Source organism: Melanotaenia boesemani, chromosome 12 (genome assembly GCF_017639745.1).
Source record: "Melanotaenia boesemani isolate fMelBoe1 chromosome 12, fMelBoe1.pri, whole genome shotgun sequence".
Taxonomy (NCBI): domain Eukaryota; kingdom Metazoa; phylum Chordata; class Actinopteri; order Atheriniformes; family Melanotaeniidae; genus Melanotaenia; species Melanotaenia boesemani.
In genome coordinates this window covers 16,975,579-16,992,839 of record NC_055693.1, presented here as the reverse complement: position 1 = coordinate 16,992,839, position 17,261 = coordinate 16,975,579, and the positions used below count along the sequence as shown (strand labels likewise).

Below are 17,261 nucleotides of genomic sequence, written 5' to 3'. Positions count from 1 at the left end.
TAATAGATCAAAAACATTTGAGGAACATACAAACTGCCACGTTACATGAAAAAATAATAAAAACCATCAGGAAAATCAACAAAGTTATTTTCTTTTAAATTGTTTACTCTGTGCTTATTTTGCCCCAAAATAATTAATATGCAAGCAAGTGCATTTAATGTAGTGTGGCAATAGGTTTGATCCTTCCTTGTAGTTTTAAGCTTTATAAAGCCAATAAATCAATGTTAAGTGTGTTGGTTGAGCTTTTAAAAATGTCCCTGGGTCTCCTAGCTCACCAAGTATGAGGACTGAAAAATGTGAACACATTATTTTCATTGAAAAGACAACATAAAACCACAGAAGAACCATCTTACTTGTAAGTGTGTCCTCACAAAGGATTTACGACCTGTATAGTCAAAATTACTCTTCATGAGGAAATACAGCAGATGGGCTGCATCGCTACGAATAGAGCTCAGCTTGGAGTTGCAGCATTTTAGGATCTCGTAGCAGAATGCTGCACACATGTCTGCACGGCCTTCAAAAAATGTGCATGGGAACTAGAGAGTTAAAAAAAAAAAACAAGACCAGTCCTTAGCTTCTGAGATCATCTCAAGCCATGACAAACAGTGTACAATTAAAGAAGGAACCAGAAGTCTATCACACCTTATAGATGAAGGTGCGCAGTGTTGTGAAGACCTGCTTGAGGGCGGTTTCTGACTGATTGATGCGCAGGAAGCAGAGGTGGACTTCAAACACCTTCTTCATGAGAGGACTATGGCCATGGTCAGAGCAGAGCTGTGCCTGTGGAGAAGGCAAGCATCATCTCTGAAGCAGTGTCTCAGCTGAAGTATTGATAGATATGAATGATATAAAAATCTGACAAGTATTTTCTTTTGTACCTTGAAGCCCATGATAAAGATGTTGAGAGTGTCCAGGACTGTCAGGCAGACTTCAGTGGCGATGTTAGCCTCTAGCAGCGACTGATTCAACACATCTGCATCAGAATGACTGTAGGCTGCAAAGATACAACAACATGCTGTAGCTCTTTCAGGTATACTAATGCTCTGGAGATAAAAACTCAACACAGAGACCACTTTATCATATCATGTCTATGATGGTTAAAGACAAAGCTGGTTCTTAAAAGATGGATTTTTTTTTCTTTTAATATACTGAAAAGATAAAAGTTTCATTCCAAACTGCAGCTAAAATGATCTTCCTCCACACAAGCACCATATTTTATTAAACAAATGGTGACAAGATGGTCAAGTATAACCTAATGTGTAATTGTGGTGGGAATGTACAGCAAGGGCTCAGATAGGAAAAAAAAATAAAATAAACTATGATGTGAACAAAAAGCATGCCAGGATATGAAGAGGACACAGCCTGGCAACCACAAAGTCAACAATAAAAATACACAGCATCAGATGTACAATGATGAATTCATCCATGTGCACCACAGCTGTGACACTATGTCCAATGGAACAATGTGACATCCACTGTAGAAAGGACCAACGCAGCCCAGTGGTAATAATATCTAAAAATCAATTTTGGACAATACACACGTGCTTCTGCTCTATTTATATTGCATTTAACCTTTTCTTATTGAGCAAAAAAAACAAAAAAAAAACATTCTCAACATGTTCTCTTCTTGTTTGTTAACTTTTCCTGGTGCAAGCTCATTTTCAGAACATTTTTAACAATTTCTTTCCAGTTAACGTCCCCAACATCCCCAGAATAAATTACATCTTTTTATAAACTATCACAGTTGTTGTCTTTCTGAAGAAACTCAAGCTACATTTTTTTAACAATGGGTTGATTTTGGAATGAAACTCTTTACATTATACATGGATTTCTTTCACAAAGTGAAATAAAGTCCAAAGCAGATGAGCTGCTGTGCAGTGGGATGAGAAGAGTTAGAAAGACATTGCTCTGTTAAAACAGGCATGCTCTTCTTTCAACCAGATGAACAGAGCCAGTAACAAACATCCTGCCAATCTGACACATTCTTACCATGGTCTACAGATATTCCAAGAATACTTGAAATCTTTCTTACACTGGAAACACAAAGAAACTGCATTAAATGACGCCATTTAACATAATGACCCCCTTGCATCCCCAATGCAACTAGTGTAAGACTGAACAGGTATCTTGGTTCCACTTATTATGGCGTTCATGATGCTTTCTGGAAAAATTTCTGCCCGACAGCTGTCTGAGTTTATACAGATGATGAGGAAGTAGCTGATGAAAAGCATGAGGAGTGAGACTACATGAAGTGAGGTGGAGGAAGATCCTCTGCTAGTAGATGTTTGATGAAAGCTAAAGTATGGAGGCACTTACTGTGGTTAAAAGTGTATGAGTTATCCAGGCTGCTGAGCTGCTGTAAGCGGGCATGCATCATTCCCGCCCTGTTACGGGACACAGGCAGAGTCTGAGACTTCCGCTCATGTGCTACAGGTCCTGCCCCATCCTGGTTCCTGATGAGGAAACAGGTTAATGTTAGATGGAGGGCCAAATACCCTATTAGTTAGTAAAGCAGGTTAAGGTGAATAATAATTCCTTTAACCCGCCTGACTGATGGAACAAGCTCTCAAATGTGCTAAGAGCTGAAGAAAGTTTAAAGATCTCAAAAAAGCACATGTGATTTTGAAAGTGAAAGTGTGGTTATGAGTGCATGCAGTGTAAAGGTGGAAATTGTTTCAGCAGCATTAACTCAGCAAATTAAAGCTAAAGCCATGCACATGAGAAAAAAAAGAGGCAGTGGGTTTAGAGAACCAAGACAGGAGTCACAGCACTGCAACATCTTTTACTGGCAGTCATGCAACTAATCTGAAATGTCAGATCCACCTTCAGGCTTACCCAAGCAGGAGAGGGCAGGAGCCAGGTTTTTATTTCAGTATGTTAAACTGGCCAGCATTTCAGTGAACAGAGATAGGAAGAGTGGTAGGAGGTTAGAGAGAAAGGACACTTAGAGCCCTCTGAGAAGCGAGGCCAAAACTTTCACATTATGCACTCACATTTACACCAATTTTTACCCAAACAATAAAAGAAAATCAACAAATAGATTAATAATCCTCATTAAATGTATGAAACTTAGGGTGCAAAAAACCATTTTGTCTACATTACCTGGCAATGTATCTCTTTCCCATGTATCTGAACTGATGAAGGCACACCCTGAGAGAGTATGAGAAAACAAAATCAGTCCTCACATTTTTAGCAGCACTTCCGATGTGTTTCTATAAGGAAAAAAAGTGTCTTACTCGATTAAAGTGAAGAAGTCCATCAGCTCAGCAGATGAAGCCTTGTTCCAGTATGTAAACAGAGCATCTGCAGGAGACAGACTGACACTGTAGAAAAAACCTTCCATGATAGGAAACATGACAGTATGCTCAGTGTCTGAATGACACACCAAAAAACAGCAAAAGGGGAGATTTTACCCTCAGACATGCTTTTAAGTACATGTAGGAAACACATGAGGAGGCTCTTGATCTCTGCCTGGTCCAGTTTATCACATCGCAGCAGGGCACTTCCCAGGCTTGAAGCAGGCTGATGCTGGGGGACAAGCAGGACAGTTAGGTACAGACAGACAAATATTCAATCCTGCTCTTGGACATGATACTCGTTTTTTTTGTTTTAAGACAAACCAAACCAGGTAGCCTTGTAAAATGTGCTAAATGAGGCTTTGTGATGGCTAACTCGACTATTTTGGCTGGTCCAGTGAGGACTGAGATATTCGGTAAAGTTTTGGGCTTCTTGCCTCAGAATGGGCACATTTACTTGAATTTAGACTGACAAAAATCTATGTGTGGGGAGCCTGAATGATAGGAAGGAGACTGGGGCAGTGTCTTTTGTCCATTTTTGTGCTGTCAGTAAGACCTTAGAATACTTCAACTTAATTTTATTGGGCCAAAACCATATTGGCTACTTGGAAAAAAAAAAAAAAAAAAAAACTCTAATGAATATTTAAGATTTGGTTTTACAGATATTAAAAATCTGGACATTTGTTATTGATACATGTTGAAAAATCAATAACTAAACTACACTTTCTTTTGATATGCGGAGCATTTATGACATCACTGAAATGTATTTTCTGAAGGTCTGAGATAAAGCAGTGACGCTACACTAATGGAGTCATTCACGCAGATGTTGCACAGCTCTATGTATGCTGGAAAATTTGACAATGGACAACAAAAATAATTTTCTTCCAGCTGAGTCGGAGAGCAGGGAGCAAACAAAACCAAAGCAGCAGTGCAACAGCTCTACCACAGCAAGGGGTTGGAAATATACCAAGCACGTTCCTTTGCCAGCAGTTAGTCTAGACCGTGAAAATGGCTGGGGATGACTTCATGGAAAGCATGAGGCAATTGCTGTGGTTTTTAAAAGGGGTGTTGTGCAGAGTGGAGAACTTTTAGACTAAAGTTAGAGTTCCCAAAAAGGTGGGCAAAGCAGTGGGACAGTTATTTTTATTCAATATAATTACTGTTGTCAGTATTTCTGTTCTCTTCTCCTCATGACTTATGATGGAGCCCGCCATACATTAATGAAAACCTAACAGCAAGACAGTAAATACACAGTATTTTGTGTCGAATAGATATTTTCTCAGATTTCGCTTGAGGCTGTTTATTATCAGCGTGAGAAATTAAATCACTCAGCACACATGAGAGTGAAAAAATCCTTTCAGCATGCAAGCTCATCAACATCTGGTAAATGAGTAGAGAGAAACCCTGTGAGCCCCTGTGGTATAACATATCTGCTTTATAGCACAGGAATTTTATTTAAACTTTAAAGTTTTTCTAGCAAAGAAAGAGCTAAGAGTTTCGGGCACTAAGACACTCTCACACACGCTATCATTCCCAGATGGGACACTCCTAGGAGGTGTGAAGGAAGGAGGCGTTTAGTACTTGAAGTGAAATGCTGGACTGCAGGGCACTCTCTGGGACACAGGGGGCAGTGAGCACGGAGAAGTCCACGGTGACATGCTTGGTGCGCAAGGAGGGCACGGACTCCTCAGTCCCAGTAAAGCGCAGGACATTGATAGAGTGTCTCCGTACAAACTTCTCCGTCTGCCACGGCCAGCCATACAATGACGGTAGGAAGTTAAGGTACAAGTTAACAAAGAGTGACGTTCTGTGAAGCTTTGGTCATTATCTGGGGACCTCTGCTGTGGCGTCACAGAAAGATAAAATTTAATTTCTAATAATCTGTGCATAAAATCTCTTTATAGAATACCTTGTCCAGAGAACTGCCTTTGTCATTGTTTCTCTCAGGCAGGCTGTTCCCAGAATCCGTGCTGATGAGTGAGCCACGAGAGTCTGCATGGCGCACAGAGTTAATGTTGGGGGTGGACGCTGCATGAGGCGAAGCTGCAAAGAAATTGGGTTTAGAGAACCAAGAAAGGAGTCACAGCTGCAACATCTTTTACTGGAGGTGAGATCTGAAATGTCAGATCCACCTTTAGGCTTAAGAATGAAAAGGAGCTGGTTGATAATAATCTGGAAGTAAAATCGTCTCACTCACTGGTGCCTGATATGACTCCAAAAACATCTTTGTGTAAACTGGTGTCCAGAAAGGTGCTTGACCTGGGAGGCGTCATCAAAGAGTTGTTCAGGAGTAAATCTTCTCTCCCGTTCTGAATTGCAAGAAATTCAAGAGTTAAATAAAAATACTTGATGCTGATGAACATGAAGTAGCTGGGTTCATATTGTACATTTCCATTTTTCTGAGATTCATTTTCTGTTTTGCTGTTTAACAAGTTAGGCCATTTTTTTGTACCATATGATCTCTACACACACACTCTACTGCATGTACTGTTTCGTTTTCTACAATGATTAAGTTTTTGTCACACTAAAGTGTTCATTCACATAAGACATGTCTTCTCAGTGTTTTATTATTATAAAAGCAGTATCAGGTTGCAAAGTTTCCAAGAAATTTGATGTTTTTAGTTTCTGATATGGCTAAAAGAACAGCAGTACTCAAAAGAAACCACTAGAGGGCTCTCTTACATTGTTGGAGTGGTTGATGGTGAATGGGGATACTTCCTTCACATTCAGCCTGTTGACGTTTTCCTGAAGCAGACCAAACAAGGGAAAGTACAGGGTAGCCAACCTGGCCTGCTGGCTCTGAGGGGGAAATAATAATCTTAATACATATCAAAATCACTCATATATGTAAGTAAAAATGCAACAAAAACAGAGACAGATGAGCAATAAAAAGGCTCTACATACCTTAGAGGTGTAGCGGTCATCAAATGTGTGTTTAATCATCAGGTTCTTCAGCACCTGGATGGCTATCTGACGAATCTCCCTGAACTCTTGCAAAGCTGCACTCACCTCCCTGAGCAGCAGGCCGACCAGGAAGTGGTTTTTACAGAAGTCATCTGTCAGCGAGTAATCCAACTGGAGGTCTGTGAGGCAGGAAGACGGTGATGAGGATATTATGACTGACTGATGAGAGGAGGTGATGTAACAAACTAATGAAGAGTACATTTCTGATTTTAATATCAATTTATTGTGATGAATAATAAGAGAACTTGAAAGGCTACAGAGACTGTTGCCATGATTAAAACGATATCAACTATCATCAAACAGTCTGTATGAAGAGGAAAAAACACACAGAGACAAGCTTAGACTTACAAGTTTGACAGATTGGCACTGTGTGAAAGAGATTGCTGTACACCAACAGTGTGGAAAGACAAACAAGACTCAAGCTTATGTTGAACAGCAGCAGCAGCTGTTCACAGATGGTTTCTAACAGCATTTAAGATGAATGAAGATCCCAAATTACACATTTACAGATTCCAACAAAGATACATTTTTGCCTTCTTTAATCTTTTCCAAATCTGCATTATAAACCTGCATGTTTGGAAAAGATATTTAAAGAGACATCTGATTTTTGTTTGCAATAACAGAATATAATGAGCTCTCATCACTAGTCATAAACCCCAAACCACTTCAAGATCCCAACTTCAGAGATGAATGATCATATTTTAATTTGCTGTGTTTTGAGATGACATGCAAGCAGCACTCCTTGCACCTACCTACTGGAGTATCATATGACTCCACTGTATCATATGAAGATAATAAAGCTAATTGAAGAAAAAAAAAACAAAGTGCATTTTGTCAAAAAGCAGACTGATTAACAATAAAGCAATTTATTTAATCTCAATATTTGTCTTCAACAAATCCAATCTAAGCAAACTAAGCCAAATGAGGCTGCCACTAAGGTGTATGAATTCCTTTTTCCCACCTTGAAACCTCAGTATCCTCCCCTTTCCAAATGGCATGGGTAGATTCAGAGGCACAAAGTGCTCATGGTTAGACACAACACGCAGGAACTCAAACTTGAACTCAAACAGTGTCTGTAGTTAGAAATGAAAGAAACAAGAGAAGCATCTTAAAGCATCATGCAATTTGTTTCTACAAAAGGCTCTGATTAATATTGACAGTGTACCTTTGGATCTCCAGGCATAAAGCAGTTAATATAGTTGTTGATCTGCTTGAACACAAAGCCTCGGTCCATGAGGTTGAAGCAGCGCTGCAGAATAAAGGGGAAAAGCCGGAAAATGCTGTTAGTTTTAGCAAATGTTTAAAAAAAAAAAAACTAAATTCACTGTAGATCTGTTAGTATGTACAGATGGTGGTTTAGAAGCTCTCGCCACCTTGATGAAGACTGCCAGGCTGTGGTTGGCGTTCCGAGCAGCATCCAAGTTGTCCTTGTACTTCTGGGTGATGTGTGGCATCATCATGTTGACCAGAGTCTCCACAGTGTGATGAAAGGACGCTGAGAAGCGCTGATTCCTGGACAGCTGATGGGTACAAACCCAGCAACAATGTTGGTCCAGATGATCTCATTTAGCATAACACAATCCAGTTTACAAGATAAGTCTGGTAGGTGTGGACAGTCTGGTAGGCACACTGTGGTAAACTTACCTTTACTTTACAGCTTTCAATCAAGTACTGAGCCATGGACTTGACTAAGGCCTCAAAGAAATACCAGGAGTACTGCAGGGCAAACAAGCATCAATCAGAGAACAATAAAGAGAAAACGCTTATCCTGTACAATTACATTGTGTGAAGTGATTTAAAATAGTACAAAGCCGTTACCTTGAGCAGCTTGTTACTCGTCAGAAAGTCAGTGGAAGGTTTCAGGATTGCAGTCATGGCTTTAGCTAATTCTTCATGCACTGTTCGGTTGGTGGAGGATGTGTATGGCTCAGTCCTAAATACAAACTGCATGCAAAGATTCATGTCAGTCCTCCAGTGCAAAGACTAAATGCAGTTCTAATGAAAAAGCATGAGCTTTACCTTCACATAAGAGCGAAGGTAGTGCTCCAAGCCTTCTTCGTGGCACTGGGCTACAATGTGAATCATGACTCTGAAAGAGTGCAAGAAGAGGGGATGTGTGAGGAAATTTGTAGCATTTTGTGCATTCAAATTCTGCAGCTGCAACAGTTCAGACCAGTCTATCAGATCATAAACACAAACTAAATCAATGATTTACTGCCACAATCACCAAAAAATCTAATCCTACAAATTTATTTTCTTTAACCCATAAGAGCCCGGTGTGATATATTTGTCACATACAGTTTCTGAAACATTTTCCTTCAATTTATGGTATAAACTTTGCTCAAAATCTTATTGAACACAATCTGATACTTGTCTTCTGTCCCCTAATAGTTACCCAGAAGCAGAAAACCATATTATAATCGTTTTAATATATCACATGATAATAAATGGTAGATATACCCCCAAAAACTGTTAATTTTTTTGTTAAATTTTGTTAAAGGGCCAAATAAAGACCTCAGATCTAAAAAATTGGACTTTTCTTACCATTTTTTCATGGGTCGGGCCTTAACGGGTTAAACAGCAGTAATACTGAGATGCTGCTTTATGTTAATCATACATTTATTAAATTAAATGTCAAGAAACATTTCAGGAACTTGCCTGGTGACATTTACGGCCACATCCTCTTGGGTGGCGCTGGTCAGGACTCTGAACAGCTGATTGAGGATGGTTGGGAGGAACTTGATCATCACATGCGTCTCCATGGCATGCAGACTCTGAGGGCAAAATATATGAGAAACATGAATATAAAGACAAAAAAAAATCACATTATGTTAAATGATTAATGCCTGAAAGATTACCACTGACTATTTTATAAGTAGCCCAATTTCATAAGAGATGACATGAGTGAAGAGGACTGGGCTAGTGACCAACTCTATCCTCTGATGAAACAAAACTGCAACAGTGCAGATACTCATGTATCAGTGTGTTTGTAGAGGGAACTAGCATTAGCTAGCCAAGACATTTGGCAAGCTGCCATCCACCAAAGCTGACCTGCTGTTTGACCCTCAGGCTGTTGTTTGTATTTACGGCTGTGTTTACATTAGAACTTGGGACATGCACTGAACCAAATGATGCTTTCTGTATCAATGTTTACCAAGGCATGAAAAAAAAGTGATTCACATGAACTGAGAATAAGTGGAGGAAAAAATAACAATTGAGCTGCTAGTGCCATGTGAAACAAATGGAAGAAGAAATGATGCCAGCCTGGGGAGGAGCTGTGACAGATTTACTGGCATCAGCTTGCAGGTAAATAAATTCAGTATGGTTGGCTGCGTTACAAGTTCTGCACAAACTGTCCAGAAGAATGCACTGTTGGCAAGCTACAGCACACAAAAAGAACATTTATTTCCATCTGACTCAGCATCAGCCAAGCCTGACAGTTTGTGGTTTCATGGTGAATATGAGCAACAGTTAACTTACAAATGAATACAAACAGATAAATGTGAAGAACAAAAAAGTAGTTAATCAGAAAATTGCAGTTGTCATCCTCTATTTTTGCTTCCACACAGGATTGTGCACCATGTTACAAAGTGTACGCAAACACAAACAGACCTTGTGTCAACAATGGTGAACTGTGATGTTGCTATGATTCAGTGTAGTATTTTAAGTTTCTCTGGTGGTATTTCTCAAGCTAGCAGATTCATTTAGCTAAATTACACCAGCAAAAATATATTAGAAACAATAAGGCAATCCTTGAGCAATGTCTATGAAGTATCACAAATTCTTTTAAATAAATGCAATAATCTGAGTGAGTGAGTTTGTATCTTCAGATTTTGACTGGTGTGATACTGTGGCCCTCATAAACCTTAGTACTGAGTTTGAGGTAACTCACACTCTCCCTGTAAAAATGTAAAACCAGGAGATCAAGTTAAGGTGGATATTTACCCTCACACCTCACAAGGGTTGCTTTACCTTTAGATATTTGACCAGCTCTCCTCCTGATACCTGGGCTCCTGATGCAATGCTCTGACAGTGATGAAAGAAATTGTGTAAATGCTGATCCTGAAACAGAAAACATGGGAGTAAATTTGATGAAGATATGTAGCTGCAAAGAGGAACAAATATGGAATAAATGGATACAGATGAATCAGTAGTTTTTCTAAGACTAACCTGAGTGTAGACGGTTGACACAAGGTGAGTGGACACCTTGAATAAGGGCTTGCCTCCATCAACCCATTTGATCTCAGGACCTAAATGCTGTTACATGACAAAATAAAAGTGAAGATTTATGTTTCATCGGGATCTTCATGCTGTCTATAGGTGTGCAAATGGCATTAATAAACATAATGGAGCTACATTGGGTAGTACACATTAAAAGTCCTAGACATAAAAAAAGAAAGGAATTAGAGGTGTGGGATGTCCTGGTCATAAATTCAGGCTAGTCATGACACGAAGAGGGGTGAATAACACGCAGCTAAGGTTAAAAGGATGATTCGCCATATGATGAAATGGCTGGAGTGACATTCTTTCAAAGAATAAAATGATAAATGAGGAACTATAAACAAGAATAAATGAAAGAATAAATCTGCAAATATAGAGAAAAATAAATGTCAGAATAAAAAAAATGTTTTGTATATAATTTTATGAACTTCATGCACTTTTCTACATTTAATTTGTTTTTAAATATCTTTTGCCATTTTAAATCACCCTACTAATAAATATTAAAGTGCCATTACCAGGTCTGGTCCTAATTATCAAAACAGTGAAGTTAAAAAATAGATCCTGAACTTTTGATCCAGTATGAGTGTTACCTCCTTGTATAAAGATTTTTTTTCTCCACCCTGGCAAGAACTTTGCAACATGGACAACTAATCAACTTTATATGCATCAATGGTGCTGCAAACATTCTGTGAATACACAAGACTGTAACCTCTACGGTTCCAGTTCAACTCATAAAAAGGAAAAGGAGTTTTGCGACTAACTGACCCTCCAACATGTAGTTAAAAAAAACTTTAAAATGATTACAGATTATAGCATTTGAACTTCGAGTAGATAAGGTCAAACTATCCCATGTAAACTGTAGGATGTGCTCTACCTTGCTGGCTCCTTCCTGACAGCTGAGGTATCCAGCAGGCAGGTTAGCAGCAACAGGGATGTGACTATCATTCATGATCACCCTGCCATCCTTCAGCAAGGGAAGCCAGGCATAACCCACTGAGAGCAGACAAAGATGAGAACGAAGTCAGCTAATAGCTTTGTGCTTCATGCAGGTAGCATCAGTAACTACAGTGTAAAATGTTAAGTATGTTTACCTTGTGTCTCAATTAGGTCTCTTTTTTTGGTGCTGGCCTTGCTGTTGCTATCACAGCTCACATGGTACATGGTGAAGAGCAGATGATGCTTCTCATGCAGCTGTGTAGGCAACTCAATCTTAAACTAAGAGCACAAGAAACCCTTCAGTTATCACCATTATTTCATAGAATGATACACATAAATTGCAGTCATGAGCATTTTTAAAGGTAAATTATGAGGGGTCTCACTTCATCGTAGAATTCAGGGTTGTGCTGGTGATGTAATACTGAGGTAAAGGCATTTTTGGTAAACAAGGGTCCTCCAGGTCGTCCATAGATGCACTGAGGAATGACAAAAATGGTCAAATAGTACGGTTAAGTGGTGGGGCTCTCCTCTAGGCAAAAATGACTGGACACTTGCAGCACATATTACCTTAAGTGAAACAGCCTCCTCGTCATCCGAGTCCTTGAACTCAATGCAAACAGCTATGTTTCTAGCCTAAAGAGACGCAACAAGCAAAGTTTAATCTTTTTAAAACAATGTGAAAGACAAGAGTTGCAGCTTTAGCTCCTCAGAAAAGCATCAGCTGGAAAAAGATGGGGGAGAATCTGTTCACAGACTTCCCCTCGAAAATGAAGGAATTCAATTTTCCACACCTGCATAAAATAACAAGGCATAATAAATTATTACAATACCTTCGCAAATGACTTCTGGTTGTCGTATTTCAAGTGCTTTGGGTAGACATAGAGGTGATTGTTGTAGATGGTGAAAGGCTGAGAACATTTGGCAATGCACGGCACAAACTCCTCCACTTCATAGAAGATGTTGGTCTTCTCACTGACATCAAACTGCTTCACAGGAATGTAGGATGAGGTAACACAATCTATATACAGAAGCAGGAGAGATTTAGACCAAATAAACAGCCTGCATACAATTTGACCAGTCTGTCTGAGTAGGAGCAGCTTTCATCTCTTCTGTTAGCTTCAGGCAGTAAACTTAGAGGGCTTACTTGTCAAGTCAGGGGCTACGCTGTCAATGGTAACATCGAGGTTTCCCAGTATTACAGGAAGCTTGGCCATTTTCTCTGGCCTGAGAAAGAAAAAATAAACCCAAGTAAAGGATCTACCAGTCTGATTAAGAAACAGGCTCATTGTCCTAAAATGTAAAAAGGCTATATGAGTACACTAACAGATGTAAGCAAAGATCTTAGTCTCAAAGACGGAGCACAATTTTTCCAAAGTACAACTTATAGGCAAATATTTTCCATCCAGAACATCTGCAAGACTACTCAAGAGATTTTTACAGCAGAGTGCACCCGCAGAAACATTACTAACTTTCTGAAATCGGCCAGTAGTTTGAGCATGTCGTCATTGCACAGTTTGTTGCTGTCCTGCCTGTACAGAGCTGAGAAGCGAGCACTTTTGTCGAGTGTCCCTGAAGCATCTTTGAAAAGAGGTCTGCAAGAAAAACAACAGAAAAGTCAGGAAATATTGCTCCCGCCCTGCAAACATGACTGTAAATTCTTCTCTGTTTAAACAAAGGTTTATAGTTGATCATTAATCAATGGATGCGGAAAGGTGTAATATTAATAGATTATAATTTCCAAGAAGGATTAATGCATCATGTGTGATTAAATGGTTTTTTAGCCATTAAAATGGAACAGAAACAGAGATAATGTAAAATGCATAAACAGGCTTAAATTATATAAAAAAAGAAATAATCTCATTTGAGAGGGTTGAACAGGCAACTTGTTCATTGTTTCATTAAATAAATAAAGATTAATTCACTGTTCACTGTCCATGTTCTGCTCTTAATGTGAAAACTAAAGTGGCATGTGGCAGAAAACCAGAGCATGCTGTACAAACTAAATTTACCTTGCTGCCCAGGCAAAAGGCATCTTATACTGGCCCAGTCGACTGCACGCCAGCTTGGCATTTTTCAGGACTTTCTGTGCCACCTAGAGGAAAACAAATACATGCTGCGATTTTAACTTCAACACAAACTGATCACTTGCAGTGCTGTTCAGCATGCTCCCAAATTCAACACAGGTATACACATGTGAAAACAACACACACTCCGGCCAATGAGCTGGCCTGAATAACAACTACATGCTCCCTTCGGGGTGCAAGACTACATCTGTAGGGCCAAAATCAATGCTTATGTTGAGTGCCAGTCAGCAGTAACAAACAGGGATGAATATCAGTGTATAATGTGGAATAATGTGATGGAATCTGCTGAGTCTGGAGGAACACGTTGCTTTTGTACCTTGGTAGAGTCTGAACTCTTCATGTATGGCTCAGCACAATGGTTGATTCCCCCCTGGAGCACCTTCTCAATGCGAGCTACCAGGAAGATTTCTGGGTGGGGGCATGTTACTGAGAACAATCCCTGTAGATACAAGACAAATGTTAGATAAAATTTTTTTTATTATTATTAATTTGAGCAGCTGTATTTAGGTAATAGTAATGTTTCTTTTTCTCTTCTTCTTTTTCTCCTTCACCTGTTTGGGATACTGCAAGGCTGCTTCTGGCAGCCCACGGATCAACTGCTGTCCCTCAGAACCGGCGTCGCCTCCTCCGTTCATATACTGACTGCTGTTATTGGGCATCATGCCTCTTACAGACGGGTGGTTTAAGTCAACATGGAAATCAGAAGAGATTTTTCTGCCATTCTGGATGTCGAACAGCGACAGGGTGACATAGAAGGGCTCCACCTGGAAAGAGAGCAACTCTAAATTCGACTTGATAATCATCAGGCTCATTTAGACCAGTGATGAATAAACTTCAGCTTTTAAAAATCTCCTTTATCCTCTTCAGGACTGTGGTAAATTGAAAGTATTTTCACTTCAATGAGTTAGTCTTGTGTACGTCTAACTCGTGGTTTTTCCAATAAAACTGTGGCGGGAGCTGGGTGAACAAACTTAAGGGAGTGTGGAGAGGGAACATGCTGAGATTTTAATAGACAGTTTCTACTGGGAGGGACAGCAGGACATCGGACTTCATTACAAAGATTGTTTGCCATTCCTGAGCCAGCAGCCTGGTTGCTATGCCAACAGGAGTCCTGGAGAAGCTCAAAAATGAGAGAGGCCATCCGGCCAGTGTGACAAACCATCTTATCCAACTTAAGTGATGCAAGTAATGATATATCTATGATTCAGAAAGCTATTGTGACATGAAGAAGTCAGCCTTACGTTTGTTGTTGGTCCCTCCTCGTTCTCTGCCACACAGCTTTGCAGATTAAAGGAGAGGTCGTTGCAGTTCACCAGGACACGTTTGCCAAACTTTTCTTCAAATTGCTTCACATCTGGTTCGATTCCTGAGAAGTCAAGCTTCTACAAAAAGACCCATTCAAAGGCATTAGATTTTTATTAGCAAGTTTTATGTTGTAATAAGTGAACTCTATAATATATTAAGTTGTATTTACCTGTGTGTCTGGGTCCAGGGTGAACAACTTTAATCTGGTCTCATTCCTCATCCTTGATTCTATATCTCTTGTGCTCTAAAGGGGAAGCAAGGCACTTTATAAATCAAAAGACAAATTATGTGTGGAGTTTCACCTTCATTTGGTTTTATCTTTGAATATTTCCTCTTATTTACATATTTTATAAATGAACCATGCTGGGCCACTGAATGAGACACAGGTAGTGCCAACATTTGTTTCACTGTAGCACAAATCTGTCAGTCTGCTTTCCACCATTACTTTCCATGCAAATATGTTGTGTAGTGTTATAACAGCATGTGGAATGTTGCTCTAAAACAGTACATGCTAAATCTACAAGTCTTCAGCCAGTAAATCAATGTATTTATTGGCATACATTTTCTAACCCTCAAAAATCTGTGGAACTCTTGTCACTTTGTCAATTTGACAGCTTTTCCCCTTACTGGATAAGTTATAGATGTTGTTGGATGCATGTTTAAAGGCCCAGTATCTAGTTTGCAGCTTTGGTTTTTGGATAAAACCTAATTAACACTCTGAATGGAAAAGCTATATTACATATAATCCTGAGAGGACCAATAGGTCTTTATTTAATGTCAGATTAGATCTGCAAAAACAAATGAATCACTGAGAAATTAGGTGTTTAATCCTTAACTCTAAATTGAAGCCACATGTTGGTGACCTTTAATTTTTTTTAAAGTTGAAACAGAAATGTGGTGCTCCTCTGAATTCATGAACATCCACTGAGAAAGTAGGACCTACCTGAAAGCTGTCCATGCTGCCAGAGGAACTGTCTGACTTTCCAAGATCATCATCTATAAGAGAAAAACAACAATCACAATGAATGCAACAGGGTAAAAAAATAAAACTCACACAGCAATGTAAAACCTTGCTAATCTTTCACTGACATGTGAAAGTTCAGAAAACAGTAATTCAACTGAGCTGGGATTGAGGGGGAGAAACTGGACTTCTCACTGGAATATTTCAAGAAAGCTTTCAGACATTTTCAAGCAGAATCAGATTTTTTTTTCCTCTCATGCACAGGATAATTAATAAAAGCTGAGGAGTTAGAGAGATTAGTGGAGCATTTTATGCAAGACAATCAGCCTCGATCCTACACAACTAAGCCTCCTATGAGACAGGAGGGGAGCATTAAAAGCCTGGGTGGTCTGGTATCACGTCCCCTCACACATGTTCAGGGCCAGGGGGAAGCAGAGGAGAAAAGAGCCAGGACGGGTGGATGACAGGGTTTAAAACATCTGCTACATACAGTATCCCAGAATAAATCCACTGATAAGAATCAGTGGATTTGGTGAGTATAGTAACGTTGCTTATCTAAGACATTTCTCTTTCATAACACAACCACTGTACTTCCTGTAATCGCTGCTGTAATGACAAATCGATTAGTCATTTGAGAAAGTTTAAAACAGTACAGAGTAAATTTAAAGATAATGTTCTAACAACTCTGTTTAAATCTGAAGGAATTCAAATTCTTTTTTTCATGAGTGATTATTGAGTCTAGATTTGGCTGATATATTTAATAAAAAAATACTAGACTAAACCATAAAACCGATATTATCCACATACTTTGACAAGTTAGATACGTACAAAGCTGCTTCTTAATAACTGAGAAATGAATGTTTTCAGGTAAAATATTCAATCTTATCCAGAAGTGTGACTATAAAAACATGAAACACAGACACGGACCATCATGGATGTCTCCATTTCTCTTCTCTTGCATGGCAATCTCAAAGCTGCTGTGTAAGATCTTATTGAGCGTGTTGATCCAATCCTCCATCTCTGCTTCACTGTCTGCAGACAGCAGGTAGGTGCTCTTGTCCTGCATCTTCAGCTCGAAAGCAAACCTTCGAACCTTGTTATTCTGCAGAGACAACGGGAGGGAGGATGGCAAAAAGAAAACTCTTAAATAACTCCAGCAAGTTCAGACAAAAACACAACTTAGCAGAACAAAAAAACTTGAAGCTAAATTTGAAGTTACTGAGAAGAAACTATACAAATATAATCTCACTCAGCCATAAATAGTGATGTTATTGGACCAGTTACAATTTTACAGCCCATTCAAAACCAATTAGAGCTGAACCAGATGCAGTTTGTCAGCTGAGGTCGAATCCTTGATATGGATTTAAATTAATTATTCAAGCAGCCTTTCTTTTAGAGAAACGGGGAAGTCCTCTCTTAAATATCAGCAGCCGGTGGATTGTTATTCTGTGGCTTTTTTCTCTAGCTTTCCTGCAATGTAGAAAAAGCAGAGTG

At 39.3% G+C, this 17,261-nt stretch overlaps 1 protein-coding gene across 6 annotated transcripts in view; it reads right to left on the bottom strand.

Moving 5' to 3' along the window:
* The window catches only part of zmp:0000001200 (dedicator of cytokinesis protein 9), a 75,171-nt gene that overhangs the window by 10,789 nt on the left and 47,121 nt on the right, over window positions 1-17,261 (bottom strand). For 3 of the 6 annotated variants that reach the window (XM_042001233.1, XM_042001234.1, XM_042001235.1), the window contains exons 8-42: window positions 16,695-16,869; window positions 15,750-15,802; window positions 14,976-15,050; window positions 14,743-14,883; window positions 14,053-14,265; window positions 13,818-13,940; window positions 13,427-13,509; window positions 12,887-13,009; window positions 12,562-12,641; window positions 12,248-12,435; window positions 11,985-12,050; window positions 11,801-11,893; window positions 11,573-11,696; window positions 11,356-11,474; window positions 10,431-10,517; window positions 10,233-10,322; window positions 8,919-9,034; window positions 8,280-8,349; window positions 8,079-8,204; window positions 7,905-7,976; window positions 7,634-7,780; window positions 7,426-7,509; window positions 7,222-7,333; window positions 7,013-7,060; window positions 6,201-6,379; window positions 5,979-6,095; window positions 5,494-5,605; window positions 5,206-5,339; window positions 3,414-3,528; window positions 3,237-3,303; window positions 3,103-3,150; window positions 2,317-2,453; window positions 879-994; window positions 643-780; window positions 354-536 (exon numbers count right to left, since the gene is read on the bottom strand). In XM_042001233.1, coding sequence (XP_041857167.1) covers window positions 354-536; window positions 643-780; window positions 879-994; window positions 2,317-2,453; window positions 3,103-3,150; window positions 3,237-3,303; window positions 3,414-3,528; window positions 5,206-5,339; window positions 5,494-5,605; window positions 5,979-6,095; window positions 6,201-6,379; window positions 7,013-7,060; window positions 7,222-7,333; window positions 7,426-7,509; window positions 7,634-7,780; window positions 7,905-7,976; window positions 8,079-8,204; window positions 8,280-8,349; window positions 8,919-9,034; window positions 10,233-10,322; window positions 10,431-10,517; window positions 11,356-11,474; window positions 11,573-11,696; window positions 11,801-11,893; window positions 11,985-12,050; window positions 12,248-12,435; window positions 12,562-12,641; window positions 12,887-13,009; window positions 13,427-13,509; window positions 13,818-13,940; window positions 14,053-14,265; window positions 14,743-14,883; window positions 14,976-15,050; window positions 15,750-15,802; window positions 16,695-16,869 — 3,954 coding nt within the window. The remainder of the gene's footprint in view (window positions 1-353; window positions 537-642; window positions 781-878; window positions 995-2,316; window positions 2,454-3,102; window positions 3,151-3,236; window positions 3,304-3,413; window positions 3,529-5,205; window positions 5,340-5,493; window positions 5,606-5,978; window positions 6,096-6,200; window positions 6,380-7,012; window positions 7,061-7,221; window positions 7,334-7,425; window positions 7,510-7,633; window positions 7,781-7,904; window positions 7,977-8,078; window positions 8,205-8,279; window positions 8,350-8,918; window positions 9,035-10,232; window positions 10,323-10,430; window positions 10,518-11,355; window positions 11,475-11,572; window positions 11,697-11,800; window positions 11,894-11,984; window positions 12,051-12,247; window positions 12,436-12,561; window positions 12,642-12,886; window positions 13,010-13,426; window positions 13,510-13,817; window positions 13,941-14,052; window positions 14,266-14,742; window positions 14,884-14,975; window positions 15,051-15,749; window positions 15,803-16,694; window positions 16,870-17,261) is intronic. The other 3 variants (XM_042001236.1, XM_042001237.1, XM_042001238.1) reach the window with 1 other exon arrangement.